This window comes from Salmo trutta, chromosome 4 (genome assembly GCF_901001165.1).
Source record: "Salmo trutta chromosome 4, fSalTru1.1, whole genome shotgun sequence".
NCBI classification, from domain to species: domain Eukaryota; kingdom Metazoa; phylum Chordata; class Actinopteri; order Salmoniformes; family Salmonidae; genus Salmo; species Salmo trutta.
Window position 1 is genome coordinate 60,515,097 of NC_042960.1, and position 16,687 is coordinate 60,531,783.

At 42.3% G+C, this 16,687-nt stretch overlaps 1 protein-coding gene across 1 annotated transcript in view; it reads left to right on the forward strand.

Annotated features, from left to right (window-relative positions):
- The window catches only part of LOC115193060 (zona pellucida sperm-binding protein 3-like), a 54,337-nt gene extending 38,161 nt beyond the window's left edge, over window positions 1-16,176 (forward strand). Inside the window, exons 2-9 of the mRNA XM_029752044.1 lie at window positions 115-507; window positions 595-713; window positions 815-918; window positions 1,107-1,284; window positions 1,483-1,600; window positions 1,816-1,898; window positions 1,970-2,049; window positions 16,088-16,176. Of these exons, the coding sequence (XP_029607904.1) occupies window positions 115-507; window positions 595-713; window positions 815-918; window positions 1,107-1,284; window positions 1,483-1,600; window positions 1,816-1,898; window positions 1,970-2,049; window positions 16,088-16,176 (1,164 nt within the window). The remainder of the gene's footprint in view (window positions 1-114; window positions 508-594; window positions 714-814; window positions 919-1,106; window positions 1,285-1,482; window positions 1,601-1,815; window positions 1,899-1,969; window positions 2,050-16,087) is intronic.
- The last annotated feature ends 511 nt before the right edge of the window (window positions 16,177-16,687 follow it).

Here is a 16,687-nt window from a genome sequence, read left to right on the forward strand (position 1 = left end):
CAATGGAATTTTGTATTAAAATCCTTCTGCTTCTTACCATTAGCTGTATAGCTAAAGTTGAGAAGATTTATCGGGGTGAAGAATCACACAGTCAAGCTGCGATTTGTTCCACAGTATAGGCCTGCACCAAAACCAGCCAGCTTTCAACCAAGGCCTGTGCAATGGCCCGCCAGGGTCCAGACACCGACGCAAGTTCAAAACCCTTTCCTCCAGTCAAAGCAGAACTTCAATGAGTCTTTGACCTGGAGATTTCCTGAAGATCCAGTCAAAGAGGTGCAGCTGGCTATTGATGAGCAGAGACCACTGCCTGTGCCTGCCAATAGCGTGGCAGTTCAATGTGGGGAGACTGCTGCCCATGTGGAAGTCAAGCGAGATCTGCTCGGTATCGGCCAACTCATTCACCCAGCGGATCTTACCTGGGGAGGATGTGCTGTCACTGGGGAGGATGCTTCCGCTCAAGTTCTGATCTTTGTCACTGAGCTACACGGATGTGGCAGCACTCTGACGGTAACATTGAGCATTAGCATCGTTATGACTTTTCTCCGTTGACTACCATTGATTTTCTCACAATGTCGTTTACTGCTCTGATTCCAGATGACTGAAGATTCACTTGTCTATGTCTTCACACTCCATTATACACCAGCCACTTTGGGCAGCAGGCCCATTGTTCGGACTAGGGAAGTGTTGGTCTGGGTTGAGTGCCACTATCAAAGGTGAGTTGACTACACCTGCATTGTGTTTTTTTTGTCAGTTCAATCAACTTTGGATACACTTCCTTGGACATTAGGTTTCACATTTAAAGACTCCTTTACAGAAATCATGATGTGAGCAGTGATTCAGTGAAGCCCACCTGGAATCCCTATGCCTCCACTAAGGTTGCAGAGGAGCTCCTCTACTTCTCCCTGAGGATGGTGACTGGTGAGTAACGGCTTGTTCTTGCCTTATTGTCATTGATCGTGACAGGCACTGACTTAAGTTTTGTCTCTGCACTTTTTTGTGAAATGTTGGTGAGTCTTGCCAACTGGGAAATGTAACCGCCACTGAGTTATTAGAATGAGGTGGCTACCCCAGAAAAGAAAATGACAGCAATTAACTTGTATTCACAGACAACTGGCAGTTGGAGAGACCCAGCAAAGAGTACGTCCTTGGAGATAATATTAACTTTGAAGCTTCTGTCGTCCAGTTCTACCATGTGCCCCTCCGAGTCTTTGTGGACAACTGTGTAGCCACAGTCATCCCAAACACCAACACTGTCCCAAGATATGCCTTCATCGAGAACCGTGGGTGAGTATCCTTTGTAAGTTACTTGATCTAGTTCAAAGACTATTTGCTTAAATCTTTTGCTGAAGATGGGCATTTCACTCCCCCCCCCCCCCCCCCACCTGCCTGCACACACTTCAGCTACACGGCCATCTTGAATGGCATCCCTCCAGAGGTTCAGCAGTGTAGGTAGTCTAATTTTGATATTTTTGTGGCCTTCAGTTGTCTGGTCGACACCAAGCTGACAGGCTCCAGGTCCCAGTTCATACCTCGCACCATGGATGACACGCTCCTGTTCCAGATAGAAGCCTTTAGGTTTCATGTTGTGAACACTGGCTCAGTAAGTAGTTAATCCTGACATCTTCTGCAAATTAGCTTCGGAATGTCCAAATGTATAGAATTGTCTGTTTTGATGAACTTCAATCATAAATTAAGTATGCTATGCCCAATATGGCTGGTGTTGTACCCAACATGACGTTGCTTTGAATTAATGTCAAATATACTAATTCTTACGTGGTACCAATGCTGCGACTTAAACAAATGTCATTTCAACAGCTATACATTAACTGCCTCCTGAAAGCCACAACAGCTTCAGCCCCTATTGATCATGAGAACAAGGCTTGTTCCTTCTCGAATGGGTAAGTCTGGGTATATATGGCAGGGTGTGCACTTTGTTTGTACATACTATATGCAACACTGTTTTCCATAGATGGAGCGAGGCCAGTAGGAAAGACCAGGTGTGTGGCTGTTGTGACACAGACTGTGGCATGAGAAGGGGACCGGATCCAGGTACATGGGCACTACAGTCCAGTGTTTGTCATTCCTGTTGATTGCCTGGGGTGCCATTTTTGTCCTACTCAAGTACCTACAGACTTGATTCACCTACGCCCTTGGCTGCATTCTGTTAGTGCTGGGCTGGAATTAAGTGCACCCTCTGCGTAATGTATGTAAAGTATTTTGTCTGTTTTTTTTTCTCGCTATGTTAGACCCCAGTAAGACTAGCTGTTGGTGTCGGCTAATGGATCCTAATAAATCAAATCAGGATGGTTTTCTGCTCTTCCTAGGTTTCCGGTGGGAGCAAGAAGCGTCGATTGGTCCTCTCAACATCAAAGAAAAGCTTCTTGACTGATGGCCTATTTAATAGTTTGGACTGACTTTCCTGCTGAAAAAAACACGTTATGGATGATTAAAAAAATATGTGTATGGATTTGAAGGGTTTTGTCTTGAGTGTGTTTTGTTCATGAGCTTTTGTAACATGTAACTAGGTCTAAAATGAAGTACTTATCTTTTGCTTACTAGCTACTCTGACAGTTTAACAAGAGGTGGTAGCTAAGCTTGTTTACAAACAAATTGGTGAATGTGCTAAACGGCTACCTAGCTAGGTTACTGTGGCTAGCCAAAAAGAGCTTGTTTTGAAAGTTAGATTATGTCCTTTGAATAAGTATTTTCACCATAGGATTTGTAACATTCAAAGCAACTGGTAAAAGTCCATGGCAGGCATTGTCACCTTAGCTTGCTACAGAACTTCTGAGTTATTGGTGGTACTTGTGTCTTATCAGCCTACAACACTGCACAAACCTGTTACTATGACAACTAGTCATTTGCCTTGTCAGCAAATGACTGCTGTCTGAACACTTCCAATTTGCAACTTGTTTGGACAGTCTGTAGTCAAACTGATTTGAGCATTAAGGCCTGCAGTGTGAATAAGGCTTTAGGCTATTACCATCCACAAGAAACATCTTAACCTTTTAATACCAAACGATGACTTGCACAATTTCCCATCAACCTCTGGGGGCGGGCATTGAAGCAGTCCTTCCCAAAGTATTGTAGCTAGCCCCTAGAAAATGTTCTGTGAATCGCTGGACTGAAACGATGCAAATTACGTTATAGAGCATCACACATGCTATAGTAAGAATAGTAGCCTATACCACACCATTACAGGCTGCACTGAACTACTGGTGTTAAATATGGTTTTCTGGTCATAATGAAAGGTGCAGCTGGCTTCCGAGTTAAGAAGCAGTGTGGCTTGGTTGTGTTGTGTTTCGGATGGACAAATAGCTCTCAACCTTCACCTCTCCCGAGTCCATACGGGATTTGCTGCGATGAGACAAGACTGTAACTACCAATTGGGGGGCCTTCCCTGTAGCTCATTTGGTAGAGCATGGTGTTTGCAACGCCAGTGTTGTGGGTTCGATTCCCACGGGGGGCCAGCACAGAATTTTTTTTTAATGAAATGTATGCATTCACTACTGTAAGTCGCTCTGGATAAGAGCGTCTGCTGAATGACTAAAATGAAAATGTAATTGGATACTATGACATTTGGGAGAAAAAGGGGGTACAATTATTTTGGTATATATAATAAAAATGATTCAGACCCTTTGCTATGAAACTTGAAATTGAGCTCAGGTGCATCCTGTTTCCATTGATCATCCTTGAGACGTTAATACAACTTGATTGGAGTCCACCTGTGGTAAATTCAATTAATTGGACATGATTTGGAAAGGCACACACCTGTCTATATAAGGTCTCACAATTGACAGTGCATGTCAGAGCAAAAAATAAGCCATTAGATCGAAGGAATTGTCCGTAGAGCACCGATGCAGGATTGTGTCGAGGCACAGATCTGGGGAAGGGTACCAAAAAATGTCTGCAGCATTGAAAGGTCCCCAAGAACACAGTGGCCTCCATCATTCTTAAATGGAAGAAGTTTGGAAGCACCACGACTCTTCCTAGAGCTGGCCCCCCAGCCGAACTAAGCAATCGGGGGAGAAGGGCCTTGGTAAGGGAGGTGACCAAGAACCTGATGGTCACTCTGACAGAGCTCTAGAGAGATGTGAGAACCCATCTGTGGAGATGGGAGAACCTTCCAGAGGGGCAACCATCTCTGCAGCTTTACACCAATTAGGCCTTTCTGGTGGCCAGACGGAAGCCACTCCTCTGTGAAAGGCACATGACAGCCCATTATGAGTTTGCTAAAAGGTACCTAAAGACTCTCAGACCATGAAAAACAAGATTCTCTGGTCTGATGAAAGCATGATTGAACTCTTTGGCCTGAATGCCAAGTCATGTCTGGAGGAAACCTTGCACCATCCCTACGGTGAAGCATGGTGGTGGCAGCATCACAGATGTTTTTCAGTGGCAAGGACTGGGAGACTATTCAGGATCGATGCAAAGATGAACAAAGCAAAGTACAGAGAGATCCTTAATGAAAACCTGCTCCTGAGTGCTCAGGACCTCAGACTGGGGTGAAGGTTCACCTTCCAACAGGAAGGTGAACCTAAGCACATAGCCAAAACAATGTAGGAGTGGCTTCGGGACCAATCTCTGATTGTCCTTGAGTGGCCCAGCCAGAGCCTGGACTTGAACCCGATCAAATATCTCTAGAGAGACCTGCAAATAGCTGTGCAGCAACGCTCCCCATCCAACTTGACAGATCTTGAGAGGATCTGCAAAGAAGAATGGGAGAAACTCCCCAAATACAGGTGTGCCAAGCTTTTGCGTGATACCCAAGAAGACTTGAGGCTGTAATCGCTGCCAAAGGTGCTTCAACAAAGTACTGAGTAAAGGGTCTGAATACTTATGTAAATGTGATATGAGGGTTTTTTTGTATATAAAATTGCTAAAATTAAAAAAAAAATGTTTTTGCTTTGCCGTTATGGGGTATTGTGTCGCTTGATGAGGGGGAAAAAATATTTAATCTATTTTATAATATTGGTCTAACTTAATAAAATGTGTAAAAGTCAAGGGGTCTGAATACTTTCCGAAAGCACTGCATGTACTTGGATGGTGTCACTGCTTACAAATATCTGGGCATCTGGATAGCTGTCTTTTAATAGCATATTGCAGAGTTAGGCTGACATGTACTCAGAGCATGTGCAGACCAACTGGCAAGTGTCTTTACTGACATTTTCAACCGTGACCGAGTCTTTAATACATACATGTTTCAAGCAGACTGCCATAGTCCCTGTGCTCAAGAAAGCGAAGGTAACCTGCCTAAAAGACTACCGCCCCATAGCACTCACGTCGGTAGCCATGAGGTGCTTTCAAAGGCTGGTCATGGTCTAGGGTTTCTGGGGTAATGGTGTTGATGTGAGCCATGACCAGCCTTTCAAATATTTTCATGGCTACAGACGTGAGTGCTACGGGTTGGTAGTAATTTAGGCAGGTTCCCTTAGTGTTCTTGGGCACAGGGACTATGGTGGTCTGCTTGACAGTCTCAGACAGGGAGAGGTTGAAAATGTCAGTGAAGACACTTGCCAGTTGGTCAGCGCATGCTCTGAGTACACGTCCTGGTAATCCGTCTGGCCCAGCGGCCTTGTGAATGTTGACCTGTTTAAATGTCTTACTCACATCGGCTGCGGGGAGAGCGTGATCACAAAGTCGTCTGGAACAGCTGATGCTCTCATGCCTACCACTTTGAAGATACAAAATATTATTTATTGTGAAACAAACAAGAAATAAGACAAAAAAACTGAAAACTTGAGCTGCATAACTATTCACCCCCAAAGTCAATACTTTGTAGAGCCACCTTTTACAGTAATTACAGCTGCAAGGCTCTTGGGGTATGTCTCTATAAGCTTGGCACATCTCGTCACTGGGATTTTTGCCCATTCTTCAAGACAAAACTGCTCCAGCTCCTTCAAGTTGGATGGGTTCCACTTGTGTACAGCAATCTTTAAACATAAGATATTACAGTTTTTAGTGTCCCGTTGGTAGGATATACGTGCTTTCAGTTTGTCCCATTTATTTTCCAGTGATTCAACGTTATCTAGAAAAACGGAAGGCAAGGGAAGATTAGCCACTCGTTGCCTGATCCTTACAAGGCATCCTGATCTCTTTCCGCGAAACCTATGTTTCCTTTTCCAGCGAATCACAGGGATCTGGGCCTGGTCTGGTGTCTGTAGTATACACCTCGCATCCGACTCATTGAAGAAGAACTCCTTGTCCAATTTGAGGTGAGTAATCCCAGTTCTGATGTCCTGAAGCTCTTTCGGTCATAAGAGACAGTATCAGCAACATTAAGTACAAAACAAGTTACGAATAATGCAAAAACAAACAAAATAGCATGGTTGGGTAAGAGCCTATAAGACGGCATCCCTCCCCTCCGGCGCCATCTTGAACAATATGACCATCCATGGAGATCACGTCACTCAAGTTGAAGAAAGCGTCCTCTGGCAACAGGGTTCTCCTTGGAGATGTTAGCCCAGACCTGACACCGACCAGAAATGGTTTTGCTGCCCTGGATCCAGAGGTTCCGGGACATTCTTCCTTAGGGGCTTCCCATTCGAGATCGGATCAGGAGGTACCTGCGTCTTCATCCTCTGGTTTGTCTCCCTTTCCGGTGGCTTCTACCTCGGGTACAGATCCTGAACACTCCCAACCTCATTAGACCGTGAGATTGCCCTAGGAACCGGCCCAGTCAACATCACCAGATGTCATTATCGGCAGCTCTATGGTGAGAAACATCTCGGTTCCCAATGCAAAAACCCTGTGCTACACAGGAGAACAAGTACAGGACAACACAAGGCTGCTTCTGACTGTCCTACGGCAGATGCCGGGAGCTGACGCTGTCATAGTCCAATTGGGGTCAAACAACATCAGGAGGGCTAGCTTGGAACATCTGAAAATAGATTTTAAAGAACTGATTTTAGCATTAAAAAACAGACAATCATTTCAGGTCCAGTACCATCACTGGGTCGCGAGTGTGAAAGATTCAGCAGGCGACTGGTATAACACATCTGGCTAAAATATTACTGTAGCTCTGCTGGAATCATTTTTATAGATAACTTTGCCACCTTCTGGAAACAGGTTCCCAAACTTTTTATAGTCCCGTACCCCTTCAAACACTCAACCTCCAGCTGCATACCCCCTCTAGCACCAGGGTCAGCGCACTCTCAAATGTTGTTTTTTGTCATCATTGTAAGCATGCCACACACACTATACGATACATTTATTAAACATAAGAATAAGTGTGAGTTTTTGTCACAACCCGGCTCGTAGGAAGTGACAAAGAGCTCTTATAGGACCAGGGCACAAATAAAAAATATATATCTTTATTTAGCCATCTTGCATATAAAACCTTATTTGTTATTCAAAAATGGTGAATAACTAACCACAGGTTAATGAGAAGGGAGTACTTGAAAGGATGCACATAACTCTGCAATGTTGAGTTGTATTGAAGAGAGTCTCCGTCTTAAATCATTTTCCACACACAGTCTGTGCCTGTATTTAGTTTTCATGCTAGTAAGCGCTGAGAATCCAGTCTCACATAGGTACGTGGTTGAAAAGGCATCAGTGTTTTAACAGGCAGGATACTATGAGCGCAGCCCAATCCAGAAATCTGGCAGTGGCTTCTGATTAAAATACATTTTCACAGAACCGCTTGCTGCAATTTCGATGAGACTCTCTTGTTCAGATATCGGTAAGTGGAGTGGAGGCAGGTCATGAAAGGGATAACAAATCCAGTTGTTTGTGTCATCTGTTTCGGGAAAGTACCTGCGTAATTGCGCACCCAAATCACTCAGGTACTTCGCTATATCACATTTGACATTGTCTGTAAGCTTGAGTTCATTTGCACACAAAAAAAATCATACAATGATGGAAAGACCTGTGTCTTGTCCTTGATAATGCAGACAGAGAAGAGCTCCAACTTCTTAATCAATTTTGTCCCGCACATTGAATATAGTTGTGGAGAGTCCCTGTAATCCTAGATTCAGATCATTTAGGCGAGAAAGGCCACTCGTGTGAGAAACTCGTCATCATGCAAGCGGTCAGACAAGTGAAAATGATGGTCAGTAAAGAAAACTTTAAGCTCATCTCTCAATTTAAAAAACGTGTCAATACTTTGCCCCTTGATAACCAGCACACTTCTGTATGTTGTAAAAGTGTTACATGGTCGCAGCCCAAATCATTGCATAGTGCAGAAAATACACGAGAGTTCAGAGGCCTTGCTTTAACAAAGTTAACCATTTTCACTGTAGTGTCCAAAACGTCTTTCAAGCTGTCAGGCATTCCTTTGGCAGCAAGTGCCTCTCGGTGGATGTTGTAGTGTACCCAAGTGGTGTTGGGAGCAACTGCTTGCACGCGCGTTACCACTCCACTATGTCTCCCTGTCATGGCTTTTGTGCCGTCAGTACAGATACCAACACATCTTGACCACCAAAGTCCATTTGATGTCACAAAGCTGTCCAGTATTTTTAAAATCTCCTCTCCTGTTGTCCTGGTTTCCAGTGGTTTGCAGAAGAGGATGTCTTCCTTAATTGACCCCACATAAACGTAAAGGACATATACCAGGAGCTGTGACAGGCCCACCAATGTATGTTGACTCATCCAGCTGTAACGCATAGAAATCACTGGCTTGTATGCGAAGCAGTAATTGTTTCAAAACATCTCTGCCATGTCACTGATGCGGTGTGAAACAGTGTTGTCTGATGAAGGAATTGTCTGTATAGTTTTTTTGGCCTTTTCCCCCAGCATTGTCCCAGCCATATCTGTGGCAGCAGGAAGAATGAAGTCCTCCACAATAGTATGGGATTTGCCTGTCCTAGCTACTCGGTAGCTCACCATATAAGATGCTTCTAGAATCTTCTTATTAATGGTATCTGTTGATTTTATACATGTCTTACTTCTCAAAAGTCATCTTAATTCTCGCTCAAAAAAACTCCCGTGGATTATTTTTCAAATTGTCATGTTTTGTTTCTAAATGTCTGCGCAAGAGTGAAGGTTTCATTGAGTTGTGAGATAGTACTTTTGCACATATAACACACATATAACACACGCTGAGGAAAGGCACTACTCCCAATATAAGTGAACCCCAAATCAATGTAGTTCTCATCATATGTGTGCCTCTTTGATGGTCCAACATCCCTGTCTGTTGTTCGGTGCTTTCCCGGGTAAGTGGGCAGTAGCTCTTCGGCTGCATCAGATTCACAACTGTCAGTATCCATGCTAGCTGGGCTAACAACAAATGTAGAAATACTGATGCTAGAATTGGATGTGCTCGTGGAAGCAGAACAACTGGTGTCATCGACGGGTGCAGGTGTATTAATGCTGGTGGTAGCAGTACTACCAGTAGAGCTGGTATGTGTCTCTATGTATGTGGGCCTTACTTTTTATAACTTCTTTGGGGTAGGGGGCAGTATTTTCATGTCCGGATGAAAAGTGTGCCCAGAGTAAACTGCCTGCTACTCAGGCCCAAAAGCTAGAATAGGCATATAATTAGTAGATTTGGATAGAAAACACTCTTAAGTTTCTAAACCTGTTTGAATGATGTCTGTGAGTATAACAGAACTCATATGGCAGGCAAAAACCTAAGAAAAATCCAACCAGGAAGTGTGGAAATCTGAGGTTTGTAATTTTTCAAGAGATTGCCTATCCAATATACAGTGTCTATGGGGTCATATTGCACTTCCTAAGGCTTCCACTAGATGTCAACAGTCTTTAGAACGTTGTTTCAGGCTTTTACTGTGAATGGGGAGAGAATAAGAGCTGATTGAGTCAGGTGTCTGGCAGTCAGCCATTATTTTAGTTACACGCACCGCCATGAGCACGAGCTCAGTTCTCTTTCCTTTTCTGAAGACAAAGGAATTGTCCGGTTGGAATATTTTTGAAGATTTATGATAAAAACATCCTAAAGATTGATTCTACAGATTGTTTGATATGTTTCTACAAACTGTAATATAACTTTTTGGACTTTTCGTCTGGACTTCAGTGCGCGCACCTTCTGCATTTGGAATAGTGAACCTAACGCACGAACAAAATGGATGTATTTGGACATAAAGATGAACTTTATCGAACAAAACTAACATTTATTGTGGAACTGGGATTCCTGGGAGTGCATTCCGATGAAGATCATCAAAGGTAAGTGAATATTTATAATGCTATTTCTTACTTCTCTTGACTCCACAACATGGTGGGTATCTGTTTGGCTTGTTTTGGTTTCTGAGCGTTGTACTCAGATTATTGCAAAGTGTGCTTTTGCTGTAAAGCTTTTTTGAAATCTGACACAGCGGTTGCATTAAGGAGAAGTTTATCTATAATTCTGTGCATAACACTTGTATCTTTTATCAAAGTTTATGATGAGTATTTCTGTAAATTGATGTGCTCATTCACTGGAGGTTTTGGAGGTAAAACATTTCTGAACATAACACGCCAATGTAAAATGGGGTTTTTGGATATAAATATGAACTTTATCGAGCAGAACATACATGTATTGTGTAACATGAAGTCCTATGAGTGCCATCTGATGAAGATCATCAAAGGTTATTGATTAATTTTAGCTGTATTTCTGTTTTTTGTGACGCCTCTCCTTGCTTGGAAAATGGCTGTGTGGTTTTTCTTGTCTAGGTGCTGTCCTAACATAATCTAATGCTATGCTTTCGCCGTGAAGCCTTTTTGAAATTGGACACTGTGGTTGGATTAACGAGAAGATTATCTTTAAAATGGTGTATAATACTTGTATGTGTGAGAAATTTGAATTATTAGATTTTTGTTGTTTTGAATTTGGCGCTCTGCTATTTCACTGGCTGTTGCTAGCGTGCCACATACCCTAGAGAGGTTTTAACCATTTATCAATTTTCGAGCAGCAGCTACATTTGGCTACATACAAACCATTAGTGGAATTCCTGTCACGCATGCTATCTTCGAATTCCCTGTCATAAATCAGCCAAGGCGCAGCGTGCCGGTAGTTCCACATATTCTATTAGTGAAACAGGTGAAACTGAAACAAACGTGACGTTCTGGGGCTGCATAAACACAGCTGCACAAAAACAAGATCCCCCGGAAAACACAGGGAAAAACAGGCTGCCTAAGTATGGCTTCCAATCAGAGACAACAAATGACAGCTGCCTCTGATTGGAAACCATACCCGGCCAAAACATAGAACACAAAACATAGAATGCCCACCCACCTATCACACCCTGACCTAACTAAACAGAGAAAACACAGCTCTCCTAGGTCAGAGCGTGACAATTCCCATGAAAGAGTAAGGGTTAATATGATTGGATGTTAATTAATTGACTAGGCTACCTCTATTTTACATTGTGTTGTTATTTTGCTGAACACTAGATGGTTTAATTTTATTTTTGACAGTGAAATGAGGCTACTCAGGCATGAAAAAAACCTCACCCAAATGTATAGCCCCATTGGAAAATATAAATGGACTGTTTGAAAATGTAAATAAAAAAATACAAAATATGTATATATATATATATATATATATATATATATATATTGAAAGAAAAATGTGAATCACATTTTTTTTGGCGTACCACTGTCGGAATTGCGCATACCCCAGTTTGGGAATACCTGCTCGAGTCCATCCAAATCATCTTGGCTCCTGGACTCTGTCCACGCATTTCAAGGCTGCGTTGAAACATTGACTTATCAATGACCCAAGACCAGTTCAGTTAAGCCCTGCCATTGTGACAATGAGTCGTCATAATGCTGCATCAAATGTACATTATCCTAGGGGCGTTGGCAGACACAATGTAAGTAACGTAAATTATGTCCCCCTAATTGCCCTGAATACCTCTGTTGATCCTACAGCCATTGTATGCAGTAATCATGAGCCTATGAACCAGAGTTATACTGTTAGTATTGAGGCGGTGTGACATAGTAGGAAGACAACTGTGTGCAGCTCACCCTGCACAATCAGCTCCAATTTAAATAACATGAGCAAGTCTACTTCTGATAAGCTTCCCAGATAAGCATTAAAAATAACCACGCAACCCAGAAAAGTGCTAAAAAATAGCCCATATTAACATATGCAGCCTGAGAAACAAGGTTCATGAACTCAATAACTTGCTTGTAACAGATGACATTCATATTCTGACTATCTCAGAAACTCACTTAGATAGTACCATTGATGATACAGTGGTAGCAATACATGGTTATAACATTTACCAAAAAGACAGAAATGCCAACGGGGGTGGTGTTGCTGTCTTTATTCAAAACCACATTAATGTAAAGTTTAGAGACGATCTCATGTTAAATACTGTTGAAGTAATATGGCTACAGGTTCATCTGCCTCACCTTAAACCCATTTTTGTGGGAAGCTGCTATAGACCACAAGTGCTAACAGTCAGTATCTGAATAATATGTGTGAAATGCTTGATAATGTATGTGATATCAACAGAGAAGTATATTTTCTGTGTGATTTAAATATTGACTGGCTCTCATCAAGCTGCCCACTCAAAAAAAAAATGCAACCAATGCCTGCAACCTGGTTTAGATTGTCAGTCAACCTACCAGGGTATTTACAAACAGCACAGGAATGAAATCATCAACATGTATTGATCACATCTTTACTAATGTGTAATGAACACGAGGGACCACAGGAGGAGGCAGGTAGCTGGGTCCAGGGGCAGGCAGAAGGTTAAACACAGGGGGTCCAAAAGGGCAACGGTACAGACAGGGAAAAGGCTAGTAACGTAGTCAGCCAATAGCTAGATAACAGGAAGTCCGATAGGCTAAAGTACTGGCAGGGAATAGGCAAAAGGCGTTGTTAGTGAGGCAGGCAAAAACTATCGTACACGGGAGGAGTAAATCACAGGAAAAACAGAGCTCTGAAAGGCATGTCACAAAACAAACAATACCTCACAGTGATGGGGTGCAAAGAACTGAACTAAATAGTGTGTGATAATGACATACAGGTGTGTGAATATGTGGTTAGAATTCTGGTGATTGGGATCTGGAGAGTGAGCTGCATTCATGGGATCTACGTGTTTGAGGGTGTGAGTTGGAAGCAGATGTTACATAATGCTGCAGATATTTGCTTTAAAGCAGTATCCAAATCCATAGTGATCACAATATAGTAGCCATATCTAGGAAAACCAAAGTTCCAAAGGCTGGGCCTAATATAGTGTATAAGAGGTCATACAATAAGTTTTGTAGTGATTCATATGTTGATGATGTAAAGAATATTTGCTGGTCTGTGGTGTGTAATGAGGAGCAACCAGACGCTACACTTGACACATTCATGAAATTGCTTATTCCAGTTGCTAATAAGCATGCACCCATTAAGAAAATTAAAATAAAAATTGTTAAATCCCCTTGGTTTGATGAGTAATTGAAAAATTGTATGGTTGAGAGGGATGAGGCAAAAGGTCTGGCAAATAAGTCTGGAAGCCCAACTGATTGGCAAACATACTGCAAACTAAGAAATCATGTTACTAAACTAAATAAAAAATAAATAAAAACTATACTATGAAACAAAATTAAATGATATAAAGAATGATAGTAAAAAGATTTGGGGCACCTTAAATTACATTTTAGGAAAAAAGGCTAACTCGACTCCATCTTTCATTGAATCAGTTGGCTCATTCATCACAAAACCCACTGATATTGCCAACTACTTTATTTACTTTTTCATTTCGCAAGTTAAGCAAACTTAGGTATAACATGCCAGCAACAAACATTGACACTACACATCCAAGTATATCTGACCAAATGATGAAAGACAAGAAATTTAGGAGGGAAGCTAAAGTCATTCCGCTACCCAAGAATAGTAAAGCCCCCTTTACTGGCTCAAATAGCCGACCAATCAGCCTGTTACCAACCCTTAGTAAACTTCTGGGAAAAAATGGGTTTGACCAGATACAATGCTATTTCACAGTAAACAGATTGACAACAGACCTTCAGCATGCTTATAGTGAAGGACACTCAACAAGCACAGAAGTTACAGAAATGAGAAATTGATGATAAAATTATTGTGGGTCTGTCTTGTTAGACTTGTTAGATTTTGAACAATATCGATCATAGTCTGCTGCTGTAAAAACATATGTGTTGTGGCTTTCCACCCCCTGCTATAATGTGGATAAAGAGTTACTTGTCTAAAAGAACACAGAGGGTGTTATTTAATGGAAGCCTCTCAAACATAATCCAGGTAGAATCAGGAATTCCCCAGGGTAGATGCTTATGCCCCTTACTTTTTTAAATCTTTACTAACGACATTCCACTGACTTTGAGTAAAGCCAGTGTGTCTATGTATGTGGATGACTCAACACTATACACATCAGCGACTACAGCAACTGAAGTGACTGCAGCACTTAACAAAGAGCTGCAGTTAGTTTCGGAATGGGTAGCAAGGAATAAGTTAGTCCTAAATATTTCCAAAAATAAAAGCATTGTATTTGGGACAAATCATTCACTAAACCCTAAACTTCAACTTCATCTCGTAATGAATAATGTGGAAATTAAGCAAGTTGAGATGACTAAACTGCTTGGAGTAACCCTGGATTGTAAACTGTCACGGTCAAACATATTGATACAACAGAAACTAAGATAGGGAGAAATCTGTCCATAATAAAGCGCTACTTTGCCGATAGGGAGAACAACACTATCAACAAGGCTAGTCCTACAAGCCATAGTTTTGTCCCATCTAGACTACTGTTCAGTAGTGTGGTCAGGTGCCACAAAGAGTGACTTAGGAAAATTGCAGTTGACTCAGAACAGGGTAGCACAGCTGGCCCTTAAAAATACACGGAGAGCTAACATTAATGACATGCATGCCAATCTCTCATGGCTCAAAGTGGAAGAGAGATTGACTTCATCACTATTAGTTTTTGTAAGAGGTGTTGACAAGCTGAATGTACCAAGCTGTCTGTTTAAAATACTTGCACACAGCTTGGACACCATTTTTTACATTTACATTTTAGTCATTTAGCAGATGCTCTTATCCAGAGCGACTTACAGTAGTGAATGCATACATTTTCATACAATTTCATACATTTTTATTTTTTTTCTGTGCTGGCCCCCCGTGGGGGTGCTGGCCACCCATGCATACCCCACAAGACATGCATACCCCACATACCCCACAAGACATGCATACCCCACAAGACATCCACAAATCCAGAACAGACTATGGGAGCGCACAGTACAACATAGAGCCATGACATGAAACTATTCCACATCAGGTAACTGATGCAAGCCTTAGAATCAGATAAAAAAAAAACAGGTAAAAATACACCTTATGGAACAACAGGGCCTTTGAAGAGACACACACAAAGGTACAGACACATGTATATGCATATGTTGTGATATTGTTGTATGGTGGTATTAAACATTTTGTATTGTAGATATGTCATGGTGTAATAATGTTATGTACTGTTTTCTTTTGTTTAATATGTAATGTAAGTGCTTTAATATGTTTGGACCACAGGAAGAGTAGCTGCTGTCTTGGCATAATAAATATGACACCTTTTCCCCCTCAGGAGACTGAAAAGATTTGGCACCGTCAAGAGCATCTTGACCGGTTGCATCATCGCCTGGTATGGCAACTGCTCGGCATCCAACCGTAAGGCGAGGGTAGTACATACGGCCCAGTACTTCAATGGGGCCACACTTCCTGCCATCCAGGACCGAAGAACTAGGCGGTTTCAGAGGAAGGCCGAAGAAAATTGTCAAAGAGTCCAGTCACCCAAGACTAACTGTTCTGCTATCGCATAGCAAGCAGTACCGGAGCATCAAGTCTAGGTCCAAAAGGCTCCTTAACAGCTTCTACCCCAAGCCACAAGATCTGAATGAATCAATTGGTCACCCGGACTATTTACATGGACCCCCCCCCCAAATGTTTAACCCCCTGTATATAGCCTCGTTATTTTGTGTTACTTTAGTTTATTTAGTAAATATATTTTTTAACTCTATTTCTTGAACTGCATTGTTGGTTAAGGGCTTGTAAGTAAACATTTCACAGTAAGGTTTGATAAGTAAATTTGATTTGATTTTGATTAGAGTAGCTGTCACAGTTTAGTGTGAACCCCTTTACTCCACCCGACAAGAGCCATATCCCCTCTAAATAAAATAAACATTTCTGTATGGTGATATCCAGATCCGCACAGCTCCCTGTCCTGGAACCCGCCCAGTCAGACTCTGCTAGGCGACATCAGCGATGGCCCCACCGCCAGTGCTAAACAGTAGTGTCTTTCAGTGGCGTAGCAAAACGGTCCAGAGAGAAAGAGTAGTGTAAGGGAACAGAGGAAGAATCACGTCCTTTACTTGTCAGAGCTAAAGCTCCTAGATGTGTGTTGTACCAATGCCTCTCGGTCCTCTGCTCTCGGGTCACCACTCAGCTCTACAGCCCCAGTTCATCATCAACGCTGCCACGCACTTCCTAACTCAGATTTGCCAGTAAGACTTCTCGTCCCGCAGACACCGATCCAGTGCGATCACAGCAACCGCCCCAGACATGGACACTTGCATAGAGGCCCGATCCCCACAGAGAGACATTCTCCGCTCAACTCCCAGCCCCGAACATGACAAAACACAGGGCTTTTAAAGGAAATTATAGCCAATCCCTAGCTACCTGTCTGATTCACTAACGGTCTGCAGGTGCATCTTATCACACCAGCCCCGCCATCCACTTATCTACCGATCCATCTCGTGACATAGCTATAGTGTAAAAAAAAGCTGTAATGGTATTGATTTACAA